Source organism: Sander lucioperca, chromosome 9 (genome assembly GCF_008315115.2).
Source record: "Sander lucioperca isolate FBNREF2018 chromosome 9, SLUC_FBN_1.2, whole genome shotgun sequence".
In the NCBI taxonomy this organism is placed as follows: Eukaryota; Metazoa; Chordata; class Actinopteri; order Perciformes; family Percidae; genus Sander; species Sander lucioperca.
The window spans coordinates 40,014,763-40,026,966 of NC_050181.1; the positions used below are offsets into that span (position 1 = coordinate 40,014,763).

At 39.8% G+C, this 12,204-nt stretch overlaps 1 protein-coding gene across 1 annotated transcript in view; it reads right to left on the minus strand.

Moving 5' to 3' along the window:
• Positions 1-12,204, minus strand: part of LOC116065082 (probable G-protein coupled receptor 158) — a 72,909-nt gene that overhangs the window by 22,025 nt on the left and 38,680 nt on the right. Inside the window, exons 4-6 of the mRNA XM_036005185.1 lie at positions 9,881-10,092; positions 8,300-8,368; positions 1,133-1,242 (exon numbers count right to left, since the gene is read on the minus strand). Coding sequence (XP_035861078.1) covers positions 1,133-1,242; positions 8,300-8,368; positions 9,881-10,092 — 391 coding nt within the window. The remainder of the gene's footprint in view (positions 1-1,132; positions 1,243-8,299; positions 8,369-9,880; positions 10,093-12,204) is intronic.

Consider the following 12,204-nt stretch of genomic DNA (forward strand, 5'->3'; position numbering starts at 1 on the left):
GGTGAGTAAGAAATGATCTTGCTGCAATTGACAACTCACACCCCCGGCTGTTGCTCTTACTAACATGCAAACTTGAATTAAAAGAATCAGGGAGAAAAGGGCACTGTTATTTCAATTCATTCATGTTAATTTGTAATTCATGCTGTTGTTTCTTCCAAATTTAACAACTTGGAATATTCTTATGGGTGTCAGTTTTTAACTTTTCTGGTTGGAGATGGGTCAACAAATGCGATTGGAACTAACACATTAGACTGAATGCATGCAGAGGCAGTTTATTTATAAGTTGCACAGTATCTTCACACAAGACAATACCGCCTCTGTGAAGGGAATTAAAAATGCAACACATCAGCCAGTTGATGCTGGGTAAGGGAGCTATATAAGACAAAGATAGCATGTAGTTACGTATATGAATATCACCATCCAGACATACAAACAGTCACTTCTCTGTTTACTATTGTTTCTGCGCTGTGCTCATCTGCCTTCTCCCGACCGGACTGTGACAAATCCATCTTATATGATATATTGTAAGAGCTTGGACCTGGGGCACATTCCGCAGCCAGCGAGCTTGGCAAAAAAATCTCATTGGTAATTTTGCCAAGGGAACACTGTGGCCGGCCTTTGACCCCCTTCTACCATCTCAGCAACACTTGCTCGGAGCTGAAGAGCAGAAAGTGAGTGTGTGTCTGAGTAGATACTTAAGCAGGCAGATGCAGATAGACCGGACCTGATGTGAAATTTAAATGTGCTTATTGACTGCATGCGTGTGTGTGAGTGCAGACTGAGAGGGAGCTAATTTATTGAAACTAAGGAAGTCTAACTCATGGGGCAAGTTGTAATACCAGGAGAGGAGGTGAGGAAAGGAAAGGACGACATGTAGAGGAGATAAGACGACAAGGAGATGAGAGATGAGGATAGGAAGAGAGGAGAGGAGCAGAGACAGAATGAGATAAGATGAGGAGACAAGGAGAAGAAGTAGGAAGACAGGACACGAGATAGGAGGAAGAGGTGGGAAGACAAGGTTTTTGCTTTATTATAGGAATAATTCATAGGAAGGGGATACAACATATAGCAAATACCATATGATGATTACTACTCTTTTGATTCAAATGCTTTCAGTTTTACTTGACAGTACCTGTACAGCTTGAGGATGACGGTGCCGTACATGACGGCGAAACCCAGGAGGCGAACCCACCTCAGGAGGACACAGCGAAACACACTGGGTTGGAAGTAAAGGATCATCACCTGTGTAGTGGTACAGCAGTGTTAGTGTTCACACTGATAGACAGAGGTTATATAAATATATATATTCTCTTTTTGCAAGCAGCGAATCACACTTCCACTCCTGTCACACTCTTCTCATATTCACCCAGAAGGAATCAGAAATGAAAATGAGTCTCCAGCATGTGAGAAGCAGAGCTGGAGGCAGATTTATCCTACGCCCTTAACTGTATGTTGTTCATATGTCAGCTGCCAGAACACATTAAATATGAAAGTCCTTATCTCACTGGTGGTATTTAACAGGTGACTGCATCTGAGCGTCAACGGGACGCCACATGTCAAATCTCCAGTGACCCATGTGAAGCTGAGGATCCGGTGTAGTAACTCTGCGCTTATTTCCACCGAAGCAAAGAAAACCTTCCTCACTCACCTGGTGGATAAAAATCCTCCAGGATGTTAAAGCATGACTCCTTCCTGAGTCAGCCTACAGCAGTTTTGCTGTTTAAAGGTGCTCTGTATGCTATGTATGCTAGGTGCTTCTGTAACTAAAATGTTACAGAAATTTTACTGCCGACTGATGCCGAAAAATCTGTATTCACATTTCATTTACTTTATGATGAGCAACTTTATTACCGGCTCCCAAAAGGTAAAAATGTCATAGTATTGAGAGGTCCTTTTGCTGAGTACTCTACAAACTTCAGCTACACTTTTTGTAATAATACTTAAAGATACTAAAGACAGACATCAAGCAAGGTGCCTCCAGTCTTGCACCCTCCCACAAGCAAGTATTGTATGCTTACAGATTTCAATTTGAATTTATTTTAAACAGAAGTTGAGGTACCAAAAAAAGGCTTTTCTGTATGTACGCTCCATGTAAAAAAATATATGGAGATGACCTGATCAGAGTGTCTGAAAATCCATTATTCAGCTTTTGAAGTGCTGAAACTGCTTGTTCCATCCAGTTCCAGGCTCAAAGAGAGACGCTGCAATGTTGCATCATATGTGATGTTATTCTATTTACCTTGCTGCTGTACATTGCACACAGTCTCTATAATTCATACTGTGAACCTTTGCACATTCCCTGGTCAATATTTTGCGCCTATTAACTGTATCTCTTTCATTTTAAAACAGATATATTGTACATATTTTTAGCATTTTTTATTGTCATTTTTAATTTTATATTTACGTTTCATGACTTTTGCATTACTTGCTTTTATTTTTACTTCCGATCACTATTGTCATGCACCAAAACACAAAGGCAAATTCCTTGTATGTGAAAACCTACATGGAAATAAACCTGAATCTGCCCACACAAATGGCCATAATATTATTTATTTTATAACTTCACCTACACTTAGTTATTCACCCTGTTGTTTGAGTAGATCATCCACCCAAGAGGACTGTGTTTCGACTGTGTTTAGCCCTGTTATAGTCTGTGTTCCCCGCTTCTCACCTACTGTGAGGTGTGTTAAACTCCAGCATCGTGGGATGTTATTTATATTGGTGGATGTTTGCTTTACATAAATCCATCCACTGGAGGTTACAGTTAACCACATGGCCTCGGACAGAATATTGTATATCATTATAGATGCAATATAAACCTATCCCAGAGGAGTGCAGCCAGCGATTCATCCCAGCTCTTAGGATGCCTTGGCATTTTAAGAGACAGCAGCTATCCAGAGTAATTAAGCTTAATCAACAACAGCACCTGTAACCTCTTTTCCTCAGAAAAGAAGCAGAACATCTGCAGCAAACTCAAAAAACAGCCAACCCTGAGACTGTAGCGGTCTGGCTGCAAGATGTGTTAAAGAAAGGGGAAACTAATGTTTAATTGGAAATATGGATAATAGTGTATACTCAATGTGGCCTCAGACAGAGGTAATAGTATGCTACAAAGACAGAATGATGAAATCACAACAATATAAAATCTGCTATTCAGGAAGTTACAATTAAAATACATTTTCGAGATGACACATAGTGAAGATGTATTGAAGTAATGAGCATATGAGGAACATGAGCGTTTTTTTTCATCATCATAATTTTGCCGTGTTTGTCTGTGTAATCGAATACAAAAATGACAAGATCAGTTTCACCCATTCTACCAAAACGTGGCTCAATGTGAAATTAAACTGTCATAACATCCCTATTTTCAGCTGTCAGTGTGTCCACTCCACTCTCACTTCACCTCTGGTATACAGACATTTCTCTCACCTCCTGAATAAGAATGTGTCTCGCAGAGTTGAATCAACAGGTTCCCTCCATCTACACTCCTCATCAAAACCTTGCAGTGCCAAAGTCGGTCATTGTTATGCTGGTCATGAGACAGTGGGGAGCCAAGTCCATTTTATACCCAAGAACAGGAATTATAGCTGTTCCTTTTTAATGCTCCACTGTCGACTGTGAGTCACTGTTGCAGCTCAGGATCTGATAAATTAGTTGTGATATTAAAAGAAAGAGTTTCATTGTACGTGTCAATTTTTAAATAAAAATTGCTACCAAAAAATTAATCCCTCCATATTCCAGACAAAGACAATATTTCAAAATTATAGTGATTATGTGGTAGACAGCCCTGACATGACTCATAGCTTTAATACCAATAATGTGCTTTCCTGGAAAAAAAATACTTATTTTTTTTTATAGGAATGGATAAACATTTTGGGGAAATATGGTTACTGGCTTTCTTTTTCTAATCATATGATATTAATTCATGTCTGTGCATTAAGTATGGAGCTAGAACCAGGAAGCAATTAGATTAGCATAAAGATTGGAACTAGTGTGAAACATCTAGCTGGCTCTGTCCACAATTTAAAAATCTCCCTACCAGCACCTTTAAAGCTCATTAATTAACATGTTATTAATAGTGTGTTTAATTCATACACAAACAGAGATATAAAAAAAAACTATTTGTGGTTTTATGGGGAGTTAGCAAATATTTGCATCTTTACATGTCAGAGTGCTGTGCTGTGGCAGCTTTAGAGGTATTGGAAGGCAAATTTATTTAATTGGACAGAGCCAGACTCACGGTTCCCCTCTGTTTCCAGATTTTATGCTAAGCTAGGCTAACCATGTCGCTGCTCCAGCTCCATCCCTAATGCACAGATATGAGGCTGGTATCAATCTTTTCATCTCACTCTTATAAGAAGGTGGATAAGCATATTTCCTAAAATATTGAACTATTCTTTTAAAACTGCATTCATTGATTTTGTGGCCACTTGGGGGCACCACAACACACTCCGTACACAACATCAACATCTTATCACCTTGTAAAGCTGATGTAGTGAACGTGTTAGCAAACAGTGGCTTATTAACAGATCAAGCAGATGCGAAGCAAAATGTGCTTTTACTGGCCACCTGATGAATATAAGCTCAATATTCGCTTTTCTTGAAGCTTTGTTTTGGTCTCCACCAACTACTGCGGGAAATATCTGTCTCTTTAGCTGCTAAATGCTCCACTATGTTCGATATCTAACTTTGTCTGTCTTGGTAGGTTTGTTACATTAAATATGATTGGATCCTGTGTTAATAAACAAATATTGATTAAAGCAGCTTTAAACATTATGTCTTTTTTTAAAGTCGAACTTAGAAATGAAAATGACAACTGATTTGATAATTGAACAATATGCAATTGTAACATTCTCCCTCTGCTTCTGTGAAGCAACATAGAGCTTGAATGAGGTAATAGCATCCATTACTGCTAAATCAAATATTAGAGTAGACAAAAACACAAAAAAATAAAAGTGTAAAGAACCAGACCAAAATGTTGCCAACCCTTAAGAGTGCAACAATTCACCAGACACTTGCATACTCTGTCTCTTTCAGTGTCTTCTCTTCCTCTTGTCCTCCTACCTCTCCATGTCTCATTCTCATGCTAATTGTGGTTAGGATTAGCATCCTCCCTGGCACCTTAATCTCTTTGCTTCCTGAGCAAACATCCAGCCTTCCAGCTCTCTGGTCTACATGACGAACCAAAACAATAAATCACTTCCATAAATACCAGGTAAAAGTAGGCTGCACTGTTTCTTACACCCACATACTGTGGGCCTACAGAAATGCAGAAATGCAAATCCATGCACAAATGCACATGCACAGAATCACAGGAAAATCTGAAGATCTGAAGCCACTCCACCCTGCCTATATACACACACACACACACACACACACACACACAAACACACACACACACAGATTGGCAGACACAAACACACCATTTCTGCAGTGCTACTCATGTGGACTACGAAGTCACAGGAGACTGCACAATAAAAAGACACATTTTTATATTGCCCAGAAGAGAAGGTGGCTGTCCTGGTTTGTATCCAACCTCCCATGCCTCCTCCATCAATTAATCAGCAGATGTATTTTTAAAACAAGTTGTGCTAGAACTTGATGGACTGTTTAAAAATGCATCAAGCACCAGAGCGGAGCAGCTGCACCAAGCTTAGCTAAGGAGGCTTGTGGTGGCAGCAACAAAGAAACAGCAGCAGCAACAAACGTTAAGACTGCAGGAGAGGAGACAGACACAAAGGTGAGAAGGCGAGTGAGCATGCAGAGGGGTAATGAAAGAAAAAGATGGGGGAAGGGTGGGGCAGACAGGCACGCAAGGCATGCCAAGAAATGCAGAAAAAGATGGAGATACAGCAGAGCCAAGGGAGGAAGAGACCATTGAGACCATTGAGTGTATCCAAGTGTGTGTGAACATAAGAGAGTGGCAGGATATTTCTGGGACACTATTTTTGGTACTTTGGTTTGTTATCCTTGGGGTGAATGGGGGGGAGAAGGCAGATGGATGGATGCAAAATCAAATCCATTATGAGCTTCACAGCAGAATTATACGCAAAGTGTGGTCGCATAAGGACAAATCTAAAATACTTGCTGTCCTTATCTGCTGCACCAACACTACCAGGCTTTCTATTCTAATGCAAATATATTTCCTATGGTAACACTCCAGTAACTTTAAAATGAGAACAAAAACTTTTATCCCAAGAGTCAGCCGAGTGCTCTGAAGCTTTTTCTCTCGGCAGATTTTTTTCCTTCTTAAAAATGGCCAACATCCAGCCATCAGGCCTTCTGTTTGAAGAGAGCAATGGCTCACTGTTGGCAGTCTGTGCAAGTATTTGAAGGGAGCGAATTCCCCGGTTACATCTGATCTCCCTGTTACATGGCGCTCAGGTTTCTTCCATCTGTTTCCCTGCTAAAGATGGGCTTCTGATGCAGCACTCCAGGTGCACTGTGGGCTGTGTGCACAAATGCAAATACACACCTACTGTGTACAATGCAAGCTGGCACCTACCAACCTAGACCTGCTCACACATACAAGCAACAGAAAGACTGGCAAAGGAACACGCTCAATAAGATCAACAAGCTCAAGAACACGCTTAACACTCATACTGTACATGCACACTAACTGATGTCCAACTCTTTGTTTTTTTCCAGACAATGATCAGAAGTACTAAAACAGCATCTAGCTGCAGCTGAAGAAGTAGGAGGCAGTATTTACTGCCTTATTTACACAGTAATGCATTCTATTATGAACATGAATCCATTTTTTTAACAACAAGCAATGCCTTAATTTTCTTGGTAAAATGGTAGTTTTTAAAATTGTACACTTTGTCCTCTCCCTCATTTAAAAGTTACAATCATTAAGATTTTCATGAACTCAAACCCCATTAGGGCTTGGACGGTATGGAATTTTTCCTTCCTTCTATTGTCAATACTGCCAGTAAAGTGAATGGCGTTACCCCCGAAAAAACATTGGCTTAAACCTTACAACATATTTTGCAGCCATAGACTGTAAAAGATTACAGCACAGTGTTTCCATTTCAGCTCAATGTGAGAGTCTTCACTGAGTTTTGCTGTCATTCAGGGCCACAATGGTTTCTCTCATCTCCGTTGATCCATTCCACAGACAGTTCAGAAAGCTCTTTTGTCAATAAAGTAAAATATAAATAAAATTGTTTGCCGACGATGCCGAGTGCAGCCTGTCTAGCAGGTGAGCAGACAGAGCGCAGAGAGGGCGACTCAGCAGTTTGCTAACTCGTTGCTCTCTCTACCAATATAAGCCGCTCTGTTTTAGGCTACGAAACGTGCATGCAGGCTGAAATTCACGGTAGGAAAGCCTGGCAAAGACATTTCTCCGATACAAGACATTACACAGGTACTCTCGCATATAGGCCAACAATAGTCAACACAAATAGAATGTTATTATGTGTCATGGAACATTGCGCTCCCCAACTCGCGAAAGGTCGGATTTTCTCCATCTTTTGATGATAACTTTTGTTTAGAAAACCATTAATCCATGTAAGACACAATGTCATCAGACACAATCCATGTCATTAGAATCAATGAATCCATGTCATTAGACACAACGTGCACACATGTGCAGGCCAATGTTTTTTTGCGGTGATGACGGTGACAAGCTCAGATCCGCGGTAGGCGTCACGTGACCGCGGTATTGCGGTAATACGGTAACCGTCCCAGCCCTAAACCCCATTACTATTTATGCATACCATTTTTCCTGCAATAGCTACTCAATTTATTCATATTCTGTAATTACCTCTCTATAGTAGTTGTCATTGTTAGCGGCGGATTCCGCTGTTACCACACTGGATTCAAATTGCCTTCACATTCAGAAGGGATTGACTGGAAACAGTACATAAGTAATCCAGCTTTACTGTAGTTATGTCTCTCCTACGGCCGTATCAGAGCTGTATGAAGTTACTGGTAATGCAAAGCCAGCATGTCCTTCTGTGGCTGCCTCATTTTTAAACCACTGAACTGTTGAAACACGGGTGGCTTTTATTGTGAAGCCACCACAGGAAACATATTGTTTTTGTCGCCGTGGTTAACACTGACAGCAATCGTTCCTTGAAAAATACGTCTACAAAATAAGATAACAGCCACTTTTGGAATTCTGGGAGCTGCAGTATTAAAGCACATTCAATGTTACCACCAGTAACTACTGGTGTTGCTACTGTAAATTAGGACATCTTAAGCATTATAACTTTAATATGAGCAAATCAAAAACCGAAGGAGTGACAGACTGAGTAAATTGTGGGTGCCATTTAAGATCAGAATGCAGACTTACTGGGAAGTAGAGCAGTAAAGCCCCAAACAAGATGGCTTCCAGCAGAATGAGACCAGATGTGCGGATGCTCTGTTAATGGGGAAAGAGAAACAATAACAAAAAACATCAATCAATCAATCACTGACAGGAAAAAAGTGATGTATACATAGCTTGGTGTGTTAAGAGGGGTTGAAAAATATTGCCAGTCTAAAGTTATCAATTAAAGGTGTTTGCTCATCTCAGTGAATTGGCACTATGTTGTGAAATTCAGCAACATAGCGAACATGTCAAAAGTATTGCATCAAATCCTTTTTGATCCCGTTTGTTTGAACAGAGTGTTGTGATGATTTGTAGCTCCAGCTTCTTTGCATATTACAGGCAAATGCAAATAATAAATCATTGCCTCTTTCAAAGCAAACAAACACAAAGAGTTAAATATATGTTTGCTAACATTTTTCCTTCCCCTGAAACAAGAATGTAAATGACGACAGCACCTTTTCTGGGTTGGATTTTTTATGTTTTTAATGTAAATTCAAAGGGCTCCAGGGACATTTCTTGTGAACTGAAGAAATGTATGAGATTTTGATGCAACAACACAAATGTCTATAAATAGCACACTGGGAAAGATTCAACTCAACTTTGCCCGAGGAGCGGTTGTAATTAACTTACACCGTGAGGATCTCATATTTATTTCACTTTATTCTATTATCAGAGGGGATATTATGCAACTATTTGCTGCAAATCTATGTCGATTCAAATTGAGGCGAGTGTTAATTAGTTCAATGTTTGTCAAGAAAAAAACAATAAAGCATGAAATGGATTGTCTTTTAATTTGGCCCTGTAAAATGCATGTGGTATGAAATTACATATATTTTCAAACACAAATAAATAGCAAATTAACATTTACTTATCAGACTTGCTCCTCTAACTTACTGAAATCCAGTGGCAGCGTTAAATCCATGGAGCCCTTTGTTAGAGGGCAACCCTGTGTGAAATAAAACTGCTGAAACTTGTCTAATTTTACAACCATTTACTGTGTGAGCTATTGCATGGAGGTACTGTTTGCCTTTCATTTGTATATAACTCTGGTACAATATGCTGGATGTTGGATTGTCGGGAACAGCTTTTGGCACTTATCAAGCGCTGTCTCAGCTGACTTATCATCTTCCTCCAAAAATCCAAGCAGCACAGGATAATATTTTCTGACTTTTAGTCCTTAGTATGGGTCAAGCTCCAAAAAGTTGAATCCTACAATTCCTATAATGCAGAATGCGTGAAATTGCCCCATTGTCCGCCCTTCCCCCCAAAAAATGATGTCAAGGTTATAATGTGGTTAATAAATAAAAATTGAGCAAAGAGATTGGCTCTGATTGGTTGTTTTCCTCATGCCATTAGGAGCACCACCAGGAGGAGGCAGAGGAACATGACTTTTTTCACAAATTATCTGTCTCATACTATCACAATATAGTAACAGTTTTAGCAAATATGACAAAAAAGTTATTTTTTATAAAAGTTATCAACTGTAGCTTTAAGGTCCTGATGTGTAAAGAGCATTTACTTTGCATCCAACACTCCTCCACAGTGGCCTCTGTGTCCACTCACCTTCTTCCTCCTGAAGTGGTAGACCACCACCATGCTGGCCAGGTCCAGCACCATGCACAGAGCATGGAAGGAGGCCACAGCAAGCCGCAGAGCACCATCCTCCTGCGCCAGGCAGGGCGTGTCGTCCTGGCAGTAGGGGCAGCCGTCGTGGCACGGCAGGCACTTACTGGACACGTCAGAGGTCTCGTCTCTGTTTGAGCCATGCTCCTTACCTGAAGATGTGAGAGCACTTCGGTTGACAATCAGAGCTCTAAATGTTGGGTATATATTTGCATACTGTATGTTACTACAGAGCTCAAGCATTTGTACTCTTCTAACAGATGAAAGACAGCCTTTTTAAAAATATGTCTCATCACAACTCAGAACATGGCTCTGATATAGTGTTTTCAAGGATTATCGATGCAGTTAATTTGGTTTAGCCGTCACACACTGACTTCTCATTAAATGCTCACTTAATCAATTTAAAGGAGTAAAAAACATCAATCCAATCAATCACAAAGCCTTGGGGGTGATCATTACAAGAATACAGCCTTTAATTAGGCAGATGAGGGATTAATGAAGGAGAGGAGGATAAAATACTGTGACACCGCTCTCCTTCATCACTCCGGTCTGCATCATTGTTGTTATACCAGCATGTGGCACACTTGGATGTGGTTTATCAAATCTGTCCCTAGATTATTTTTTTTCCAACATCTCATTTGAAATTGGTCACATTCGCATGACTGTATGTGTTCTGTTAAAGTGCCTTTGGAGCCGAAATGTTATCAATAACATATAAAGAAAGGACAGGCGATGCCAAAAATATAATCTTCATTCGGCGACATGTCTGCTGTTGCAATATTTGGAGTAAATCTTTAGTCCAAATCCTCCATCTTCACCACACACGCACGCATGCACACACACACACACACACACACACACACACACACACACACACACACACAAGCTTGTATGCACGCACAAGCATGCACATGCGCATATGATGCAGCTCTTCTTGAAAATTATGCTTGATAAGCATGTAATTCCTTTGTAAGTCCCAGAGCTCATACAGTATGCAAACATTGTGCTAAAGTTTTACAGCGCTTCAGTAGAGCTCGATCGCAAGAGAATGTGCAGAAAGTCCTCCGGTAATGATCAAACAAGTTAGGCATGAATCGACTGGTACATTTATTGACATAATAACAGACCTTGAAGACAATTTATCAAGCAATGATGCAGACACTGAAACTAAGAAATCATACAAAGTGGTTTTGTTGGTTTAGAAAAGAAGGGAAGGAGGTGACCGTGAAAACAAAATGACTCGTGATCCACCCTCTCACTGTCTTTTGCCTTTTTTATTGTAAACCCCAGTTAAGATGTTTATCTTCTCTGGTATTCATGCCTTCACTGAAATTCACAATGAGAATTGGTGCCAGGATGTTGTTAGCACAAAGCTACTATCTGTATTTGTTTATCTTACAAAAAATATCTGTATTGTATTCATATCCATAATCTGATTTATAACAGATGTGGTTCATACTGGAAGCTTAGAAGTTAGTCTGCTTCATTTTCTGCAATAAATTGTTTTCTGCTGCTATTTATACTCCTCATACATGCATCTACAAGTTTAGCTGCAAAATATAGCAAAATTAGCAAAACAACATAACATTTTAACCGTGTACCTGAATTAATCAAATAATGAAACATGATTATTTTATCGGGACCCCATCTTCAAAACAGAATGCAAAAAGTCTAAACTAAGTCTTGATAAAAAGCTGTGGTAATGGGTGGAAATCAATAGTGGAGAGAGAGCAGGAGGTTAGCGGAATAAAACAAGTGAGGAATGCATTACATTTCAAAGCTCTTGAGAATCTCAAATTCATCATCTTAAATGTATGAATATTGAGTACCATGTTTTAGCCACATAATACATTTGATTGTTTTAGTATCTGTTCAGATGTGTGCATATCTTAATAACGTATTCGTATTGGTTTATATCCACATCTATGTGATTATTAGAGGGGCAAAACTGCTCTGCTTTCAAACCTCTGGGCACACAATCTGTTCTTTTATTTGACTTTTGAGGGACAAATCATTGTCACAATGAATGGAAAGAGGATAGAGGGAAATTACCGAACGAGAGAAAGAGAAACCCTATTAAATTGTAATTTCTTGACTCAGTTTCACACATTTAGCGTGGGGCCAGATGTTCAGTGATGCCACACCTCTCTGTTTGGGGTCAGTTGTCATGTGCAGGCAGCATCTCCATCAGATTATCTATTGGGAGGGCTTTGTTTTCAGTGATTGCTTGTTGTTCAAGCTGCTAAATTGTGCTTCTGTTCTGA